Here is a 23201-nt window from a genome sequence, read left to right as displayed (position 1 = left end):
GAGTCCGCGGATACGAGTCTCGGATAGGAGGGCTATCCAAGCCGCGGTAGCCCCCCCCCACGGGAGGCTTCCTGGTCCGGTGGGGAATCCCCCAGGCCCGCTGCGGCCCGCAACCAGCCACAGGGTCCCCTCAAGCCGCGGCAGCTGACGCCCCCACCACACGCGGCCCCTGAACCAACGGAGAGAATTGGATCCGAAATCCCCAGGCCACGGAGATCGGTGACTGGGGGAGACCCATTCCAAACACTTGAGACAAACGTGTACCACGTGCGCCACGTACTGGGCAAGATAAGAAAAACAGATCCCACAGATTTCACAGAAAAATCTTACAACCTTGCTGGGTCCAACACCAAGAGAAATCTGAATAAATGCCCAGACGCCAGCAGAAGATAACTGTCCACGCTCAAAAGATTGAGAATATGGCCCAGTCAAAGGAACAAACCAATAGCTCAAATGAGACACAAGAGCTGAGACAACTAATGCTGAATATACGAACAGAAATGGAAAACCTCTTCAAAAATGAAATTGATAAATTGAGGGAGGACATGAAGAGGACATGGGCTGAACATAAAGAAGAAATAGAAAAACTGAAAAAACAAATCGCAGAACTTATGGAAGTGAAGGATAAAGTAGCAAACATAGAAAAAATAATGGATAGCTACAATGATAGATTTAAAGAGACAGAAGATAGAATTAGTGATTTGGAGGATGGAACATCTGAATTCCAAAAAGAAACAGAAACTATAGGGAAAAGAATGGAAAAATTTGAACAGGGTATCAGGGAACTCAAGGACAATATGAACCGCACAAATATACGTGTTGTGGGTGTCCCAGAAGGAGAAGAGAAGGGAAAAGGAGGAGAAAAACTAATGGAAGAAATTATCACTGAAAATTTCCCAACTCTTATGAAAGACCTAAAATTACAGATCCAAGAAGTGCAGCGCACCCCAAGGAGATTAGACCCAAATAGGCGTTCTCCAAGACACTTAGTAGTTAGAATGTCAGAGGTCAAAGAGAAAGAGAAGATCTTGAAAGCAGCAAGAGAAAAACAATCCATTACATACAAGGGAAACCCAATAAGACTATGTGTAGATTTCTCAGCAGAAACCATGGAAGCTAGAAGACAGTGGGATGATATATTTAAAATACTAAAAGAGAAAAACTGCCAACCAAAACTCCTATATCCAGCAAAATTATCCTTCAAAAATGAGGGAGAAATTAAAACATTCTCGGACAAAAAGTCACTGAAAGAATTTGTGACCAAGAGACCAGCTCTGCAAGAAATACTAAAGGGAGCACTAGAGTCAGATACAAAAAGACAGAAGAGAGAGATATGGAAAAGAGTGTAGAAAGAAGGAAAATCAGATATGATATATATAATACAAAAGGCAAAATGTTAGAGGAAAATATTATCCAAACAGTAATAACACTAAATGTCAATGGACTGAATTCCCCAATCAAAAGACATAGATTGGCAGAATGGATTAAAAAACAGGATCCTTCGATATGCTGTCTACAGGAAACACATCTTAGACCCAAAGATAAACATAGGTTGAAAGTGAAAGGTTGGGAAAAGATATTTCATGCAAATAACAACCAGAAAAGAGCAGGAGTGGCTATACTAATATCCAACAAATTAGACTTCAAATGTAAAACAGTTAAAAGAGACAAAGAAGGACACTATATACTAATAAAAGGAACAATTAAACAAGAAGACATAACAATCATAAATATTTACGCACCGAATCAGAATGCCCCAAAATACGTGAGGAATATACTGCAAACACTGAAAAGGGAAATAGACTCATATACCATAATAGTTGGAGACTTCAACTCACCACTCTCATCAAGGGACAGAACATCTAGACAGAGGATCAACAAAGAAATAGAGAATCTGAATATTACTATAAATGAACTAGACTTAATAGACATTTATAGGACATTACATCCCACAACAGCAGGATACACCTTTTTCTCAAGTGCTCATGGATCATTCTCAAAGATAGACCATATGCTGGGTCACAAAGCAAGTCTTAACAAATTTAAAAAGATTGAAATCTTACACAACACTTTCTCGGACCATAAAGGAATGATGTTGGAAATCAATAATAGGCAGAGTGCCAGAAAATTCACAAATACGTGGAGGCTCAACAACACACTCCTAAACAACGACTGGGTCAAAGAAGAAATTGCAAGGGAAATTAGCAAATACCTCGAGGCGAATGAAAATGAAAACACAACATATCAAAACTTATGGGACGCAGCAAAGGCAGTGCTAAGAGGGAAATTTATTGCTCTAAATGCCTATATCAGAAAAGAAGAAAAGGCAAAAATTCAGGAATTAACTATCCATTTGGAAGAACTGGAGAAAGAACAGCAAGCTAACCCCAAAGCAAGCAAAAGGAAAGAAATAACAAAGATTAGAGCACAAATAAATGAAATTGAAAACATGAAAACAATGGAGAAAATCAATAAGGCCAGAAGTTGGTTCTATGAGAAAATCAATAAGATTGATGGGCCCTTAGCAAGATTGACAAAAAGAAGAAGAGAGAGGATGCAAATAAATAAGATCAGAAATGGAAGAGGAGACATAACTACTGACCTCACAGAAATAAAGATGGTAATAACAGGATACTATGAACAACTTTACGCTAATAAATACAACAATTTAGAGGAAATGGACGGGTTCCTGGAAAGACATGAACAACCAACTTTGACTCAAGAAGACATAGATGACCTCAACAAACCAATCACAAGTAAAGAAATTGAAGCAGTCATTCAAAAGCTTCCTAAAAAGAAAATTCCAGGACCAGACGGCTTCACCTGTGAATTCTATCAAACATTCCAGAAAGAATTAGTACCAACTCTCCTCAAACTCTTCAAAAAAATCGAAGTGGAGGGAAAACTACCTAATTCATTCTATGACGCCAACATTACCCTCATACCAAAACCAGGCAAAGATATTACAAAACAAGAAAACTACAGGCCGATCTCTCTAATGAATATAGATGCAAAAGTCCTCAATAAAATTCTAGCAAATCGTATCCAACAACACATTAAAAGAATTATTCATCATGACCAAGTAGGATTCATCCCAGGTATGCAAGGATGGTTCAACATAAGAAAATCAATTAATGTAATACACCATATCAACAAATCAAAGCAGAAAAATCACATGATCATCTCAGTTGATGCAGAGAAGGCATTTGACAAGATTCAACATCCTTTCCTGTTGAAAACACTTCAAAGGATAGGAATACAAGGGAACTTCCTTAAAATGATAGAGGGAATATATGAAAAACCCACAGCTAATATCATCCTTAATGGGGAAAAATTGAAAACGTTCCCCCTAAGAACAGGAACAAGACAAGGATGTCCACTATCACCACTATTATTCAACATTGTGTTGGAGGTTCTAGCCAGAGCAATTAGACAAGAAAAAGAAATACAAGGCATCAAAATTGGAAAGGAAGAAGTAAAACTATCACTGTTTGCAGATGATATGATAATATATGTCGAAAACCCGGAAAAATCCACAACAAAACTACTAGAACTAATAAATGAGTACAGCAAAGTAGCAGGTTACAAGATCAACATTCAAAAATCTGTAGCATTTCTATACACTAGCAATGAACAAGCGGAGGGGGAAATCAAGAAACGAATCCCATTTACAATTGCAACTAAAAGAATAAAATACCTAGGAATAAATTTAACTAAAGAGACAAAAAACCTATATAAAGAAAACTACAAAAAACTGCTAAAAGAAATCACAGAAGACCTAAACAGATGGAAGGGCATACCGTGTTCATGGATTGGAAGACTAAATATAGTTAAGATGTCAATCCTACCTAAATTGATTTACAGATTCAATGCAATACCAATCAAAATCCCAACAACGTATTTTTCAGAAATAGAAAAACCAATAAGCAAATTTATCTGGAAGGGCAGGGTGCCCCGAATTGCTAAAAACATCTTGAGTTAAAAAAACGAAGCTGGAGGTCTTGCACTGCCTGACTTTAAGGCATATTATGAAGCCACAGTGGTCAAAACAGCATGGTGTTGGCATAAAGATAGATATATCGACCAATGGAATCGAATAGAGTGCTCAGATATAGACCCTCTCATCTATGGACATTTGATCTTTGATAAGGCAGTCAAGCCAACTCACCTGGGACAGAGCAGTCTCTTCAATAAATGGTGCCTAGAGAACTGGATATCCATGTGCAAAAGAATGAAAGAGGACCCATATCTCACACCCTATACAAAAGTTAACTCAAAATGGATCAAAGATCTAAACATTAGGTCTAAGACCATAGAACAGCTAGAGGAAAATGTAGGGAGATATCTTATGAATCTTACAATTGGAGGCGGTTTTATGGACCTTACACCTAAAGCAAGAGCACTGAAGAAGGAAATAAATAAATGGGAACTCCTCAAAATTAAACACTTTTGTGCATCAAAGAACTTCATCAAGAAAGTAGAAAGACAGCCTACACAATGGGAATCAATATTTGGAAATGACATATCAGATAAAGGTCTAGTATCCAGAATTTATAATGAGATTGTTCAACTCAACAACAAAAAGATAGCCAACCCAATTACAAAATGGGAAAAAGACTTGAATAGACACCTCTCAGAGGAGGAAATACAAATGGCCAAAAGACACATGAAGAGATGCTCAATGTCCCTGGCCATTAGAGAAATGCAAATCAAAACCACAATGAGATATCATTTCACACCCACCAGAATGGCCATTATCAACAAAACAGAAAATGACAAGTGCTGGAGAGGATGCGGTGAAAGAGGCACACTTATCCACTGTTGGTGGGAATGTCAAATGGTGCAACCACTGTGGAAAGCAGTTTGGCGGTTCCTCAAAAAGCTGAATATAGAATTGCCATACGACCCAGCAATACCATTGCTGGGAATCTACTCAAAGGAATTAAAGGCAAAAACTCAAACAGACATTTGCACACCAATGTTTATAGCAGCGTTATTTACAATTGCAAAGAGATGGAAACAGCCAAAATGTCCATCAACAGACGAGTGGCTAAACAAACTGTGGTATATACATACGATGGAATATTATGCAGCTTTAAGGCAGGATAAACTTATGAAGCATGTAATAACATGGATGGACCTAGAGAACATTATGCTGAGTGAGTCTAGCCAAAAACTAAAAGACAAATACTGTATGGTTCCAATGATGTGAATCGACACTCGAGAATAAACTTGGAATATGTCATTGGTAACAGAGTTCAGCAGGAGTTAGAAACAGGGTAAGATAATGGGTAATTGGAGCTGATGGAATACAGACTGTGCAATAGGACTAGATACAAAAACTCAAAAATGGACAGCACAATAATACCTAATTGTAAAGTAATCATGTTAAAATACTGAACGAAGCTGCATCCGAGCGATAGGTTCTTGTTTTGTTTTGTTTTGTTTGTTCTTATTATTATTACTTTTATTTTTTTTCTCTATATTAACATTCTATATTTTTTTCTGTTATACTGCTAGTTCTTCTAAACCGATGCAAATGTACTAAGAAACGATGATCATGCATCTATGTGATGATGTTAAGAATTACTGATTGCATATGTAGAATGGTATGATGTCTAAAAAAAAAAAAAAAAAAGAATGGTCAGCACAATACTGCCTAACTGTAATGTAATTATGTTGGAACGCTGAATGAAGCTGCATCTGATCTATAGTTTTTTTTTGTTTTTTTTTTTCTTTCTCTTATATATTTTTGTACTTTTTATTTTTATTTGTGTTTTCTCTGTGTTATCACTTTATTTCTTTTTCTGTTGTCATGCTATTTCTTTCTCTAAATCGATGCATATGTACTGAGAAATGATGACCATACACCTATGTGATGATATTAAGAATTACTGATTGCATATGTAGAATGGATTGATTTCTAATGTTGTGTTAATTTTTTTTAATTAATAAAAAAAAATAATAAAAAAAATAAAATAAATAAAATAAAATAAAGAATTCAGGGCACTCTTTCCTTCCAAATAAATTTGATTATTGGTTTTTCTGTTTCTACAAAGTAAATTGCTGGAATTTTAATAGGTTTGCATTGAATCTATAAATCATTTGCGTAGAATTGAAAATCTTCCAATCCATGAACATGGTATACCCTCCTATTTATTTAGGTCTTCCATGATTTCATTATCAATTTCTTGTAGTTTTCTTTTTATAGATCTTTTGTATTCTTAGTTAAATTTATTCCTAAATGTTTGATTGTTTTGGTTGCTATTGTAAATGGAATTTTTTTTTTATTTCCTCCTCAGATTGTTCATCGCTAGTGTATAGAAACACTACTGATTTTGGGGTGTTCATCTTGTACTGCCACTTTGCTGTACTCATTTATTAGCTCTAGTAGTAACTTTGCTGTAGATTTTTTGAGATTCTTGACATATAGTATCATGTCATCTGCAAATAGTGAAAATTTTACTTCTTCCTTTCCAATTTGGATGCTTTGTATTTCTTTTTCTTGTCTAATTGCTCTGGCTAGAACTTCTAGCACAATGTTGAATAGCAGTGGTTATTGTGGGGCATCCTTTGTTCCTGATGTTAGATGGAAAGCTTTCAGTCTTTCCCCATTGAACATGATGTTAGCTGTGGGTTTTTCATATATTCCCTTTATCATGTTGAGGATCTTCCCTTCTATTCCTATCTTTTGAAGTGCTTTCATCAAAAAAAGGATCTTGAATTCTGTCAAATGCATTTTCTGCATCAATCGAGATGATCATGTGGTTTTTCTGCTTGATTTGTTGATATGATGTATTACATTAATTGATTTTCTTGTGTTGAACCAGCCTAAAATACCTGGAATAAATCCCACTTAGTTATGGTATATAATTCTTTGAATGTGCTGCTGGATTTGACTTGCAAGTATTTTGTTGAGGATTTTTACATTTATATTTATTAAAAATATTGGTCTGTAATTTTCTTTTCTCATAGTAACTTTGGCTTTGATATTAGTGTGATGGTAGCTTCATAGAATGTGTTAGGTAGCTTTCCTTCCTATTCAGTTTTTTTTTAAGAGTTTGAGGAGGGTTGATACTAATTCTTTCTAGAAAGTTTGATAGAATTCACATGTGAAGCCATGTCATCCTGGACTTTTCTTTCCTGGGAGTTTCTTGATGACTGAAATTCAATCTTTTTACTTGGGATTGGTTTGTTGAGGTCGTCTGTTTCTTCTCAAGTCAATGTTCGTTGTTCATGCCTTTCTAGGAAGTTGTCCATTTCATTTCCATTGTCTAGTTCATTAGCATATAGTTGCTGATAGTATTCTGTCATTAGCTCCGTTATTTCTGCAGGGTCATTGGTTATGTCTTCTCTTCCATTTCTGATTTTATTTATTTGCATCCTCTCTCTCTCTCTCTCTCTCTCTCTCTCTCTCTCTCTTTCTCTCTCTATTTTATGACTTTCTCAAAGAATCATCTTCTGGTTTTGTTGATTTTCTTGATTTTTTAATTTCATTTATTTCTGCTCTGATCTTCATAATTTCTTTCCTTTTGTTTGCTTTAGGGTTAGTTTGCTGTTCTTTCTCTAGTTCTTCCAAGTGAACAGTTAATTCCTCAATTTTTGCTCTTTCTTCTTTTTTAATATAGGTGTTTAAGGCAGTAAATTTCCCTCTCAACACTGCCTTTGCTGTATCCCACAAATTTTGATGTGCTATGTTTTCATGTTCATTTGCCTGGAGATATTTACTGATTTCTCTTGTAATTTCTTCCTTGACTCACTCGTTGTTTAAGAGTGGGTTGTTTAGCCTCCATATATTTGTGAGTTTTCTGGACCTCTGCCTGTTATTAATTTCCAACTTTGTTTCACTATGATCTGAGAAAGTGTTTTATATCATTTCAATCTTTTTAAATTCATTGAGACTTGCATAATGACCCAGCATATGGTCTGTGCTTGAGAATGATCCATGGCCACTTGAGAAAAATGTTTATCCCACTGTTGTGGTGTATAATGTTCTGTAAATGTCTGTTAAGTCTAGTTAGGTTATCATATTATTCAAAATCTCTGTTTCCTCTGTTTAGATGATCTATCAAATAATAAGAGCAGGGACTTGAAATCTCCAACTATTATGGTAGAGGTATCTACTTCTTCCTTCAGTGTTTTCAGGGTTTGCCTCATATATTTTGGAGCACTCTGGCTTGGGGCATACATATTTATGATTGTTATATCGTCTTGTTAAAGTGTTCCTTTTATTAATACATAGTGTTCTTCTTTGTCTCTTTTAATTGTTTTACATTTGAAGGCTAATTTATTGGATATTAGTATAGCTATCCTGCTCTTCTCTGGTTGTTGTGCAAATGAAATATCTTTTCCTGACCTTTCACATTCAACTTATTTTTGTTTTTGGGTTTAAAGTGTCTTGTAGACAACTATTTTATTCTGCCAGTGCTGCCAGAATGCAACACACCAGAGATGGATTGGCTTTTAATAAAAGGGAATGTAGTTAGTTAACAACATATAGTTCGTCAGAGGAAAGGCAGCTAACTTTCATCTGAGGTTCTCTCTTACACAGGAAAGCACAAGGTGATCTCTCATGGCCTTCTCTCCAGGCTTCTGGGTTTCAACAGCTTTCCCTGGGGTGATTCCTTTCTGCATTGCCAAAAATCTGGGCTGAGCTGTGAGTGCTGAGATGAGGTATGCTGAGTTGCTTGGGCTGTGCTGCATTTCCCTTTCATTTAAGCATCCAGCCTATTAAATCAAACAACATTCATTCCAGTAGGCACTCCCCCTAGCCAACCACAGATGTAATCAGTGACAGATGAGAGTCACATGCCATTGGCTCATGTCCACTGCAACAGAACTAGGCACCTTCACCTGGCCAAGTTGACACCTGAACCTAACTACCACATTGTATGAGTTTAAAGTGAGTGTCCTGTAGACAACATATAGATGGGTAGTGTCCTGTTTTTTAATCCATTCTGTCGATCTTTGTCTTTTCTTTGAGGGATTTTAATCCATTAACATTTAATGTTATTACTGTAAAGGCAGTACTTTCTTCCACCATTTTGTCTTTTGGATTTTATATATCATAACTAATTTTTCCCCCTCTTTTTACCTTTACTAGTAGTCTTCATTTCTCCACTCTTCTCCATACTCCTCTCTCCTGCCTTTTCCTATCTGCCTGTAGTGCTCCTTTTATTATTTCTTGTAGAGCCAGTCTCTTAGTCACAGATTTTCTCAGTGATTGTTTGTCTGAAAGTAGTTTAATCTTCCCTTCATTTTTGAAAGACAGTTTTGCTGGATACAGAATTTTTGGTTGGCAGTTTTCTCATTCATAATCTTAAATACATCATCCCACTACCCTCTCACCGCCATGTTTTCTGCTGAGAAATCCATACATAGTCTTATTGAGCTTTCCTTGTATGCAGTGAATTGCTTTTCTGTTGCTTCTTTCAAAATTCTTTGTCTTTAACATTTTACAATCTGGTTAGTGTCTTGGAGTATAGGTATTTGGATCTATTCTGTTGGGGTATACTACACTTTTTGGATCTGTGTTTTTTTTAATCTGTAATTTTATGTCTTTCATAAGAGATGGGAAATTTTTCAGTGATTATTTCCTCCATCAGTCTTTCTCCTCCTAGGACACCCACAACATGTATATTCATGCACTTCATGCTGTCATTCAATTCCCCGATACCCTATATTTTCTTTTGTATGTCAGATTTTATATACCAGATTTCAAATATACAGTCCTCTAATTTGCTAATCCTATCTTCTGCCTCTTAAAATCTACTGTTTTAGGTTTCCATTGTTTTTTCTCCATCTCTTCTATTGTGCCTCTCATTCCCATAAGTTCTGTGATTTGTTTTTTCAAACTTTCTAATTCTTCTTTATGACCCAGTATCTTCTTCATATCCTCCCTCAACTTGATTTAATTTGATTTTTTGTGAGATTTTACATGTCTGTTCAAACATCCTGAATTAGTTGTTTCAGCTCCTGTATCGCATTTGAAGTTTGGTTTGTTTATTTGACTAGGCCATACCTTTGATTTTTCTAGTATGACTTATTATTTTTTGCTGGTGTCTAGGCATTTGATTTCCTTAATTAGTTTATTCTGGAGGTTGTTTTCACTTTTGCCTAGGGTGTTCTTGCTGGATGACTTTGTTCTCTATCTGTTCTTTAACATTCACTTCAACTTATTCTAGTCCTCTAGTATAGTTTCTGTTTAACTGGTAAGAATTGTTCAGTTCTGGTTTTTCTGTTTCTTGTCCTGCCTGTATGGAGCCTTTGTTTTGAGGAGAGTCTCCTCAGATATCATAGACCCCAGATGTCAGATTTTCCCAGGCTAGACAGGTCCTTGTCTCAGAAGGAGAAAGCAGCCAATATCAGTTTTCCCCTGAGGGTGAGACCCAGCAGATTGTCAGACTTTCCTATGAAGCCTCTAGGCTCTGTGCTTTTCCTATCCTGCCCAGCTTGTGCCACTTGTCTGCCCATGGCTTCCCTTCAAGTGATGTGGTACCTTTAATTTCAGCAGACTTTCCCTGCCAGGGGTGTGGTTGAAACAGAAGTGAGGTAATAGGTGGGCTTTGATTGCCTATGTTTTCTAGCACCTGGGGCCTGAATTCCCTGAAGGAGTGATTCCACTTGAGGTGGGACCCATCCTCCCCTTTCTTGGGGAAGATACACCCTTTAGGGAATTAACTTCTTTCACCTGACTGTTTTCTTTGCCTCTCAAACAAGCTTAATTCTGCCTTTGCCTGGGGCAGTGTTGGAGCCTGAGAATACTTTCAGTCTTATCTAATGAGCTGTTTAAGAAGTAGAAAAAAAGAAAAAAAGCTTTTTCAGAGGACCCAGGCTCCTTGGGTTTGCAAATCAAGAGCTTTAGTTGGTACATAGCTCTGTGTATCTCTAGGCTCTATGTGCCCCTTTCCTGGGAAACCAGCCCTTTTCCAGTATTTTGTCCTGTCCAACTCACAAAAAGCCTCTCTCTCTCTCTCTCTCTCTCTTTTTTTTTTCCCATTAGCCCTCCTCCTTCTGCTGGAGCACAGACTCCTAGTTCCTTTAGTGCTTATTCCAGGTTTATCTCTGCTGAGGGCCTGTTCTCAATAGTCAGAATTTGTTAATTAATTTCATAATCAAAGCTTGGTTGAGCTAAGCCCTCGCTGCTAGTAAAGTCTTTTTCTTCCCCCTGGGGACCCAGCCTGCCATGCCTGTGGAGGAGGGGCACCAGCCTCTGTGGCTTGGGGGATTATAGTTCTGTGTGGGATCTCAGCCATTCTACCTGGTCCAGATTGGTGTATACTCTGTGTCCAGTCACTGCTGTTCCCCCAGCTGCCTTCTACTTTTTAAGTCACCATTGTTGGAATTGACATGTTGAATGTACATTAGAACAACTAAGGAAGTGGACTGCTCTTCTCAGTGTCTATGCAGTGATACAGAGAACGCATGAGGTGTTGTGATTGTGTTGGGCTCAAAACTGGCTGGTTGATGTTCCAACCTGAAATAAACTCAGTGGAAACTTTCTCTAGGATGAAATAAGGAAACAGGGCAAATTATGTTGGCTCTGAGCAGAAGCCACTTAATTCTACTTAAAAATTACTATTATATACTTAAGCAGAGTTCCCACATATTAATACTATTGATATTTTTGTTAGTGATAAGAGTTGGTAGCAGTCAGTAGCAACAGTTTTTCCTAAGAAATCTGGAAAGTTTTACTTATTTATTGCTTTATATTTTGTTCAGGGGTGGTTACAAGATGAAAAAGTATTGGAAGAAGCAACCCAAAAAGTGGCTTTACTGCATCAGAAATACAGGTAAATACAAAGAAATAAATGGAAATAGTGTAGAACTAATGCCTGTTTGAATTTGAAAGATGCATTGATGCAATTATATTCAGAACCTAAGTGCTGTTCCTGTTGCTACAACTATTGCAACTATAACTGTTTCAGGTCACTAACATTTACATAGCACTCACTGTGGCCAAATCCCATGTAAGTACTAGCCCATATCAACCCATTCAATTATCCATGTTTTACCCATGATGCAACTGAAGCAGTAGGAAGCAGCCAGTTATTGAAGGGTGCCAATTATTTATGTATTTAAGCCATATGTTTAAGGCTAGTATGGTTACCTAATCCTTTGTAGGTTAATGCAAGATTAGGAAGATTTGTTTTTGTTTTTTTTTTTTTTTTTTTAAAGGAAAGACAGAGAGAAGGAAGGAAGGATAGAAGGAAGGAAGGAAGGAAGAAAGGGAAACATCTTTAAACATTTTCTTGTTTTATTGTATTCTGTTTCTCCGTTTTTGTTACATGGGTTGGGGCCGGGAATCGAACCGAGGTCCTCCGGCATAGCAGGCAAGCACTTTGCCCGCTGAGCCACCGCGGCCCGCCCTGTTTTTTTTTTAATGAAGCAGCAAGTGCAGGGTTATTTACCCCTTTATTCTTTTGGAGACTGCATCTCTGTGCTTGCATCTCTGGCGAATTGTGCTAAGAACTGTGGTAATGATTGCCTGATCTAAGCTTCTGCATACCTTGGGATGCTGGTAGATACTGACTTTCTTTGCTGGTGAATCTGTGTGTATTTCCTATAAGAAAAATCCTCCCCTAGAGAATGTAGGTCTTGTTCTAAACCAAATAGCCACATAGTTCCAGATATTTTATATACAATCATTACATTTTTATAACCACTCCTTAAGGTAAATAATACCATCTCCATCTTACAGATGGGGGAATCAAACTCAGAAAGACTGAGTAACTTGCCCTAAGTTATATAACCAGTACATGAGAGAGGTGGGATTTGAACCTATTTTTTATCCCCTTCCATTAGTGACCTTTTGCTGCTAGTCTGTTCACACGCAGATCCTTATAATCTCACATAAAGGATTAGTCTTCCTAAAATATCACTTTCCTCTTATCTCTACCTGCCTCTCCTCCCCCCTGAACCCCCCACATGCTCATGAATCATTTCTTGCTCTCCCCTAATCTATAACTATAGGCCTTCCACAGGTGGCTAATCCTCTTTCCAGCTTTACCCTCTGCTGTCCTGAGTGAATCCTTGTTCCAGCAGAATTCATCCCTCAGGCACACATTAGCCTGTCTTTTGTTACCTTCATTCATTCATTTGTGTATGTCTTTAAAGATAATTTAGTACTATTGCTCTGTAAGAGGCAGAGCTCTAAGTCTGCGGGCACAAAGATAAGCAGAATAAATCCCTGCTTTCAGAGAATGCATTCCTTGCCTTGAAATTAAGGGATAGGCAGGGCAACCCATTATAATAGTCATAATACGTTCTGAATTGTAGTTTTATGCCACCCGGTAACATGAATGCAGTGGAAGAGGTTTGCACAGAATGCCATGGGTCTGCACAGAGCAAGAGTATCTGGCTTAGACTCAGAGTCACAGAAGGTAACCAAGAAAGAACGATACATAAACTTAGTCTTAAAGACTATTGGGGTTGGCAGGTGCACAAAGGAGTGACACATACACTAGGAAGAGGGTTTAGCATGTACAAAGCCATGCAGGTACGAGGAAATGTGGTAAATTCAGAGAAATGGAGAGTTTGGGATGGCTGCAGCATAGAGTGCTTTAGGGGATGATGCTGGATGGGCAAGTCTTCATGAGGGCAAGCACACCTCTTCTACCGACTCTGCCTTTCTCTCCCGCACCCCACTTCACCGCTGTACTTCTTCAGTAATCTGAGCTGAAAGAGCTTTCCATCCTTTAACCTCCTGGAGCCCTTATTCCCTGCACTTATATTTGGCATTTAAAGTACAATGCTTAGTAATGCTTCATCTTTTAGATAAGAAGTAATTACTTGTTGGTTTAGAAAAAAATCCTACCTTTTATTTGAAGATTTTTTTTAGGGGTTTGTTTATCCCGCACCTTCTCTCTACCCTGTCTTTAGTACAAGGGGTAAGCTCTTAGGTAACTTACCCTCAGCATTTAGCAAAGTGCTTTGCTTGTAGCCAGTTTTAATAAATGTTGATGGATTGATATGACCAATTATAGATGCTTATAATATATGCCAAATTGATAGATAATTTTTTAGTAAAACCTTTTTTTTCTTCATTTTTGGTTTTGCAAACAATCTCACTAACATCTTTTGGATTGCAGGGGGCTCTCAGCTCCTGATGCTGAAATGCTGTACATGCAGGAGATAGAGAAAATGGATGGTTATGGAGAAGAAAGCTACCCTGCCAAGGTAGGCATGGAATGAAGGCTAGGCTTTCTGAAATCAACCTCCAGATTCTGAAAAATTAATGAAGAAGCCTGAAGATGCCTTGGGGTGCAAAGGTTGAAGACATGCAAAAGGCTGACAACTTAAAAGCCTAGTCCTTGTGATCAAAATTTTGTACTAAAACACATCCCGTTTTTGCAGTTTGTACTTTGAAATGCTCTTGAAATAGAATTCCTTTAGGGGCCAGACTCTTCCAATTTCCATACATATTTATACCATTCAGATTTTTTTCTTCAGAATAGTTACTATGTAGGTTTTCTGACCAATTTATATGTGGGAAACAAGATAAGAGAGTTAGGTGTAGTAGTTGTAATTCTTATGCATTTGTTTCCTGAGTCTTCTTTTACTGCTTTCTCCTTTTAGGACAGTCAAGGAAGTGACATATCCATTGGAGCATGTCTTGAAGGAATCTTTGTGAAACACAAGAATGGGAGGCCTCCTGTGATATTTAGGTATCCTATATCTTTCTATAGACATGCATTTTCTGTGTCTTCAATTGGTGATTTTTTTTCAGTACCTATATTAAATAGAAAATATTCATTTCTAATGAGACCTTGAGAGACTTGAGGGATTACATCAAATATGTAAATCATTTTGGATAAATTGACATCTTAACAATACTTATTAGTCTTCTAATCCATGAGCATGGAATGTCCTTCCTTTTATTTAGAGCTTCTTTGATTTCTTCTAGCAGAGTTCTGTAGTTTTCTGTACATAGCTCCTTTTATATCCATGGTTAAATTTCTTCCTAGATGTTAGGTTCTTTTAGTTGCTATTATAAATGGATTTTTTTTCTTGATTTCCTCCTCAGATTGCTCATTATTAGTGTATAGAGACATTACTAATTTTTGCCTGTTGATCTTATAGCAACATCACTTTGCTGAATTTGTTTATTAGCTCTAGTAGCTTTGTTGTAGATTTTTTGGGGACTTTCTATATGTAGAATCATGCTCCTTCAAATAGTGAAAGTTTTACTTCTTTCTTTCCAATTTGGATGCCTTTTATTTCTTTTTCTTGCCTAATGTTCTGGCTAGAACTTACACTACAACATTGAATAATAGTTGTGTTAGAGGGAATCCTTGTCTTTTTCCAGATCTTAGAGGGAAAGCTTTCAGTCTTTTCCCATTGAGTATGATGTTAGCTGTGGGTTTTTCATATATGGCCTTTCTCATGTTGAGGAAGTCTCCTTCTATTCCTATTTTTCTAAGAGTTTCTAAGATGCTGGATTTTGTCAAATGTGTTTTCTGTGTAATTTGAGAGGATCAAATGTTTTCCCCCTTTTTCTGCTAATGTGGTGTTTTACATTAATTGATTTTCTTATGTTGAACTACTCTTTCATACCTGGGATAAATCCCACTTGATCATGGTGTATAATTCTTTAAACGTGCCATTGGATTCAGTCTGCTACTATTTTGTTGAGCATTTTTGCATTTACGTTCTTAGAAGAAATTGGTCTGTAATTTTCTTTTCTTGATGGTATCTTTATCTGGCTTTGGTATTGGGGTATGTTGGCCTTGTAGAATGAGGTAGTATCCCCTTCTCTTCAGTTTTTTTGGAAGACTTTAAGCAGGATAATATTAGTTACTCTTAGAATGTTTGATGGGATTCACCTCTAATGCCATCTAGTGCTGGGCTTTTCTTTGTTGGGAAGATTTTGATGGCTGATTCAGTTTTAACTTGTAGTTGTTCTGTTGCACTCTTCTTTTTCTTCTAGAGTCACTGTAGGTTGTTCATGTTCCATTTTATCTAGGTTGTCTAATTTGTTGGCATACAGTTGTTCATAGTATCCTTTTAATATTTCTGGGGTCAGTAATAATGTCTCCTTTCTCATTTCTAGTTTATTTGTGTCCTTTCTCTTTTTTTTCTTTGTCAGTCTAGCTAAAGGTTACTTAATTTTATTGATTTTTTTCAAAGAACCAACTTTTATTTCATAAATGTGCTCTGTTATTTTTTTCTCTATTTCATTAATTTCTGCTCTAATTTTTGTTATTTCGGTCCTTCTGCTTAGTTTGGGTTTGTTTTCCTATTCTTTTTTCTAGTTCCTCCATGTATACATGTAAGTCTTTGACTTTAGCTCTTTATTTTTTTTTAAGGAAATATTTAGGATTCTAAATTTCCCTCTGCACTGCCTTTGCTGCATTCCCTATGTTTTGATATGTTGTCTTCCTGTTTTCATTCATCTCAAGATATTTACTGATTTCCTCTGTGATTTCTTCTTTAATTAAGTATGTTATTTAACTTCCATGTATTTGTAGATTTTCCACTTCTCTGCTTTTATTCATTTCTACCTTAATTCCATTGTGGTTAGAAAATATTCTTTATGTGATTTTAGTCTTTTTAAATTTATTGAGACTTGTTTTGTGACCCAACACGTGGTCTGTCCTGGAGAATGATCTGTGTGCACTTGAGAAGAATGCAGTGCATACTTCCTCTTTTGGAGTACCATGTTCTGTATATGTCTGTTAGGTCTACTTCATATACCATATTATTCAGTTTCTCTGTTTCTTGATTGGCCTTCTGTCTAGATGTTCTGTCTATTGATGGTATTGATGAGAGTGGTATATTGAAGTCTCCAACAGTTTTTGTAGAGGTGTCTGTTTCTCCTTCAATTTTGCCAGTGTTTGCTTCATGTGGTTTGGAGCACCCTGGTTAGGTACATAAATATTTATGATTATTACTTCTTCTTGGTGTATCGACCCTTTTTTTAAAATATTGTGTCCTTCTTTGTCTCTTGTAACAATATTTGACTTAAAGTCTATTTTTTTTTTTTCCACATGGGCAGGCACTGGAAATCAAACTCGGGTCTCTGGCATGGCAGGCGAGAAGTCTGCCTGCTGAGCCACTGTGGCCCAGATCATGCTTTTTAAATACATTCTATCAATATGTTCCTTTTGGTGGGGAACTTAGTTCATTTATATTCAGTGTTATTATTGTAAAAGGCAGTACTTACTTCAGCCATTTTGTCCTTTGTTTTTTATGTCACATCTTTTGTGTTTCTTTTTTTTTTATTGCAACCTTCTTTTCTGTATAGTTGACCTTTTGTAATGTATCTGACTGATCCCTTTCTTATTTCCATTCTTTGTATTTTAAAATGCTTTGTTATTAACCTGAGGTTTGTATTATGCAACCTCGTCTACAACTTACTAATTTAAAAAGATACCAACTTAACTTGAATAGCATACATGTTCTCTGCTCCCATATCCTTCCATTTCCACTCTTTATGTTGTTTTTGTCCCATATTACCTCTTAATGTTTTTCATGTCCATTATTAGGAAGTAATGACTATTTCTTATTTATTTGTGTTCTAACTCATACAAATTAAAGAACAGGGTTATATATTGAGGGTACAGTTCTGTTGTGTTTTGCATTTACCCATTTGATTACCTTTACTTCTACAACCTACGGTTCTCCTGTCTTTTCCTTTCAACCTGAAGAACTCACTTTAACAATTTTTATAGGGCCTGCCTTTTGGTGATGCACTCTCAGTTTCTGTTTATATATGAATATTTTAAACTCCCCCTCATTTTTGAAAAACAGTTTTACCATATAAAGAATTTTCAGATCATAGTTTTTCTCTTTCAGTACCTAAACTATATCATACTACTGCCTTCTTACCTAGTTGATGATGAGAAATCATCAGTCATCTCTTAGTCTTATTGAGGATCCCTTGTATGTAATGCATCTCTTTTTCTTGTGCTGCTTTCAGAATTCTCTCTTTATCTTTACCATTTGACATTCTGATTAGTATGTTTTTCAGAGGTCTATTAGGGTTACCCTGCTTGGAGTATGTTGTGCTTTTTGAACATGTATATTTATGTATTTCATGAAAAAGTTGGGAAATTTTGATCCTGAAATATTCTTTCTTCCCCCTTTGCCCCTCTCCTCCTTCTGGGATCCCCAGGATGCATATGTTTGTACGCTTCATGCTGTCACTCAAGTCTCTTAGACACATCTCAATTTTTTCTATTCTTTTCTCTATCTTTTCTGCTGATTGTATGATTCTGATTGTCTGTCTTCCAGTTAGCTGATTCCTTCTTTTGCCTGTTCAAATCTGCTGTTGTATGCCTCTAGTGTATTTTTTTTGGGTGGGGGTGGGTGGGTGCATGGTCTGGGAATTGAACCCAGGTCTCCTGCATGGAAGGCAAGCATTCTACCACTGCACCACCTGTGCACCGTCCTCTTGTGTATTTTTACTCTCCATCATTGAGTCTTTCATCCCTATAATTTCTGTATGTCTTTTTGTAAACTTTCTTCTTTTTGCTCACACATCGTCGTCTTCATATCCTTTGGCTTTATAGCCACAATTAGTTCATTTCTATCCATATTTTCCTTCACCTCCTTGAATTAATTCAGCATATTTGTTTGAACTCTGATTAGTTGTTCCAAAGTCTGTATCTCCTTTGAAGTTTCAATTTGTTTCCTTGAATGTGCCATATCTTCCTATATCTTAGTATGGTATATAATTTTTTGCGGTATCTGAGCATCTGATTATTTTGTCATGCTAACTGTAAAAGTCATTTTCTCCCTCTTGCTCAGGGTTTTATTGTGGCTTGGCTATGTGTTAAAGCTCTTCTTTGATGCTTGGTCCACCTTGTACTGAATCTTTAGACTAGCCCATGTTTAACTGTTCAGGTTTTCTCCGGTCTTCTGCACCTGGTTCTTGTCCTGGACATACTGTTCAACTTCTAAGATTGCTCTTTTATATGCATTTGTTTCACCTTTATGAGAAGGCTTCCTTTCCTCTTTTCCTTCCCTGGGAATCTTGATCTGTTCTGTTCATTTTCGTGCAGTTTTCTCCCTAGCTCCATGATTTGTTTAATTTCTCTCCACTGACTCAGTGCCCCTTTTTCATTACATTTGACAGTTCTGAGACTGGTCCTGTCTTATAGCAGTTTAGTTTCTCCCCCCCCCCCCTTTTTTTTTGTTTCTATGTAGCTTTTCTGCCTCCAGTTACTTCACCATTAGGGTGTCCCACCCCGGGGAACGAGATGGGATCACTGTTTAAAAAGGACAATTTTTTCATTTAGGCGATCCAGCAGTCAGAGACTGGGTTGAGTGTGTGCATCTCTTGCCACGAAATCGGCTATGGTCTCATTTATTTCCTGGGGGCCCTTTTATATGCACACATTTAACAGCTGCTTGTGTTCCACGTGGGTCTCTGTGGACTTATGTACTTGTGGCTGGATATGTGTGGGGTTCTAACACGCTTCTGCGAGTGGCTGTAGGCTCCGAATCCAGAGCAGGAGGTCCCAGGCCATGCTGCCTCTGTGTGACCAGGTGAGGAGGAGGGTCTGGACTGGCAGGCCCAGGTCATAGATCTCCTACCTTTTTTTTCTTTTTGTTTTTCTTTGTTTTAGCATTTGTGGAATCCTTCTCCAATCTCTTTCATCATCCAGAGGTCCAAGTAGGATTTTCCTTTCATTAGTTATTTCTAAGGAGAGGCTTTTCTAGGGGATATCTCATATTGCCATATTGATGATGTTCGCTGCTGTTCTTTTTTATAAGCCACTTCCAAACCAAATGTGCAGAAAATAGTGCTTATAATGATGGCCTGTTTATGAGATGCTTGAAAATATGTGACCCTTTTCTTGCTATGTGGAGGCTTTCATTTATTTTTATGTTCATTTTTCATTTGAGTGCTGATTTCCAATGCTCTTTGTTATAGAACATCTAGGCCTTTCTTCTCACTCTAGTTATGTACCAAAATTCCTAAGCAAATTTAATTCTAAGCAAATTTCAATTACTTTTTTTTTTTTTTTTAAACATGGGCAGGCACCGGGAATCGAACCTGGGTCCTCGGGCATGGCAGGCAAGCATTCTTGCCTGCTGAGCCACCGTGGCCCGCCCTCAATTACTTTTTTTAATGTTGATTTTTTTCTGACTATAAAAATGTGATACTATCTGTTTATAAAACCTTGAAATCTATATAGTGAGGAAAGAAAGGATATAATGTGCTAATAGTGGCCAATTCTGAACAATGAAATTATAGATGACTTAAATGTCCTTCTTAATATTATTTTCTGTTGTGATTTGCATCTTTCAGATAGTAAATTGGACCATATTTTTCAATCTTTGCCTTTTAATTGCTAAAATCCATAATCTAGAAAACCTAAAGTATCATTTCATGGGAATAGTTACAGTTTTATTCTGAGATTCTCTCTACTTCAGTCCCATCATTTTGATGAAAAATTAAAAGTTTATATTGTTTTTATAAAGTTGTAAAACAGATTATTTCATAACTTTTTTTATCTTTTGTGTGTACCATTTATTGAGTGCTTATCATGAGCCAGGCACTAGGCTGAATGTTTTCTATGTATTTTTTCATGTAATCATCATAACAGATCTGAGCAGTAAGTATTACTGCCAATTGCACATGAAATAATGGAAGCTTAGAAAAGTTAAGTGATTTGTTCAAGGGTACCCAGTTATTAACTGGCATAACCAGAACCAAAATTCAGATTCTTGATACCAAACATGGGTTCTTGACCACTATGTTAAATAGCTTCTTTTATTTCCACCCCCTTTTTCTTTCTGTTCAAGATTTCTATCATATTTTCTTGAGAAACAGTTTTCCCTTTTAAGATCTTTTTTCTCCTCCTTCATTTCCTTTGCTTTAATACCTTTTGAGTCCAGATTTATCCACTTGATTATGACTGCAGAGAGTATACACGGCTTGGGGTCTGCACCAACTTGCTCCCCTTTGCAATTGTTCTCAACTTCCCCAGCTACTCTTTTAATCTTCCCAGCATGCTGTGCTGCTGAACAGGGAAGGAAATGGACCTGTGCTGCAGCTGAAAAGCCAATTTTTTTTTTTCACTTTTGTGGTATTTTTATTTTAGAAGGATCATGTCGATTAAGCTCATTTAAATATGTTTAACAAACACATACTATGTGTACAGCAATGTGATCATATAAATGAAAAGAATAAGATCAAATCTTGTCTTCAAGGAGCTCCCAAACTTTTTCACAGAATCCTTTTTTTGAAAGGCAGGATTCTGACAATGCCCATATGAGAAAGCTCACATGAAATCTGGAGGCATCCGATGGGGTTCTTTTCACCAATAATTGGAATTTTATTGTTTTATTTAATATGATGCTAATAATCTTTAGGTTTACTAATTAAATATTGAATTACGATTATATTAACTTAAAATCAATAAATGTAATATAATGTGGAGTTGTAAAGTGGTATAAGAATTTTCTTCCTGACCCATTTTTTTCTTTTATAAAATTATACATTTATATTATAAAATTAAATATTAATATATAAAATTTAAATATGGTAAAATATTAGAAAGTATCAGACCAGATTTTAGTTCAGTCATTGGTTTTCTAGCATTTGTACTTTATCGGTACCCTGAAGATTTTCTGAGTACCCTTCTGCCCACACTTATGTTTCATTTTATCATGTACATCTGCAACATTGTTTGTTTTTACATGCTCTATCTCACCCCTACCCTCTAACTGTGCCTCTCTGAGAGAAGCACTATCCCTTACTGATCATTGTATCCCTAGGACCTAACTCAATTTCCAACATTATAACAAGCTTTCTTTAAAATGGTTGTTGAATGAATTGAGGACTTGGCAGCTAGCTAAGATAGGGATCTCTGTTTGAAGTGATGAAGCTAATAGGGTAAATTGACTTTGCCTCTTTTAACACTCTTCCTTCATTTGCTTTTTGCAACTAGCTATTATCACTTCAATTAGAAGATGAAAGCTAGCTGATTAAACAACCATTTCCTTTCTGCGATGATGAACAAATTTTAACTTTAGAATCAAGCTTAGGAAAGAAAAATGATGTATAAACTTGAGCACTCACATTGTTACTCTCTATGTATTGTTTTTTAGGTGGCATGATATTGCTAACATGTCACACAACAAGTCCTTTTTTGCATTAGAACTGGCAAATAAAGAAGAGACTATCCAGTTTCAAACGGTGAGTAAACAGTGGAATTTGCGTGAAGTATTTGTGGGTGTGTTTGAGGGTGGCATTAAAATTATAATATTTTATAATTTTAGAAAATATTGTAAATGTTTATATTTTATAACATTTTGCATAATAGCACTTAGCAGAAAGTAGGTGCTCCAGAAATATTGTTGAATGAATGAATGAGTCCTTGGATAAATGCTAGTTAATCATTATGACCTTTAAATTAAATTTAAGGGACTAAATGGGAAAAAGTAAGCAGGGATCTCTTAATTTCCACTGATAAATGAATAGCTGTGTAGAAATATTTTAACAGTTATTTGCTTTTGCATTCTTGACAAAGGCAGATTTGGGTGACTGAGCCAAATGTTTTGTTTAAAAATATCTGAGTAGCTGTTTGTCAATAATTAAATTGATATTGTCAATATTTTAGATTTTCTAAGTCGTTTTAAAACTGCTCAATGTAAGAATCATACTATTAGATATATTCGTTCATCTTGGTATTTTAAATCCTAGTTGTAACATTCATATGATAAGGCAAAGTATTAGACTTAGAAAATGAAAGAATCACAGTGTTAAATGACTGATATAATGTCACCCAATTGTGTTTTGTCCTCAGACAAACTCTACATTAAAAGTATCAAATTGTATATGTACTTTCATATTACTTTATCCCATATTTTGTTTGCTAGGAAGACATGGAAACAGCAAAATATGTATGGAGACTCTGTGTTGCCCGGCACAAATTTTACAGACTACACCAGAATAGCCTGTAAGTATCTCTGCTCACAGAAATTAGAAAGAAGAATGAACTTAGAAATTTCCATTTTAAGCTTTATTGTATCAGCTAGAAAAACGAATTTTATCAAAAGGATATCTTATTTTTTATGTCACTTTTATAATAACCTCTTTGCTTTTACTGCATGTAAAAATGACATTTCTTAATAGTTTTTTTTCTTCTTTTAGCTTTGGACCAACTTCTAATAACTACGGATATGCTTCTAAGATTTCTTGCAACTAGTTACTAGGATCATTCTAATTTTTAAAGGATATTCCCCTT

At 36.3% G+C, this 23201-nt stretch overlaps 1 protein-coding gene across 4 annotated transcripts in view; it reads left to right on the top strand.

Moving 5' to 3' along the window:
• Positions 1 to 23201, top strand: part of PTPN21 (protein tyrosine phosphatase non-receptor type 21) — a 139362-nt gene that overhangs the window by 70896 nt on the left and 45265 nt on the right. For all 4 annotated transcript variants that reach the window (XM_077123262.1, XM_077123264.1, XM_077123263.1 and 1 more), the window contains 5 exons: positions 11722 to 11792; positions 14091 to 14178; positions 14578 to 14666; positions 22063 to 22150; positions 22834 to 22913. In XM_077123262.1, the coding sequence (XP_076979377.1) occupies positions 11722 to 11792; positions 14091 to 14178; positions 14578 to 14666; positions 22063 to 22150; positions 22834 to 22913 (416 nt within the window). The remainder of the gene's footprint in view (positions 1 to 11721; positions 11793 to 14090; positions 14179 to 14577; positions 14667 to 22062; positions 22151 to 22833; positions 22914 to 23201) is intronic.

Source organism: Tamandua tetradactyla, chromosome 12, assembly GCF_023851605.1.
Source record: "Tamandua tetradactyla isolate mTamTet1 chromosome 12, mTamTet1.pri, whole genome shotgun sequence".
Lineage (NCBI taxonomy): Eukaryota > Metazoa > Chordata > Mammalia > Pilosa > Myrmecophagidae > Tamandua > Tamandua tetradactyla.
Note: the sequence above shows the minus strand (reverse complement) of the source record. Positions and strands in the feature narration are given on the sequence as shown.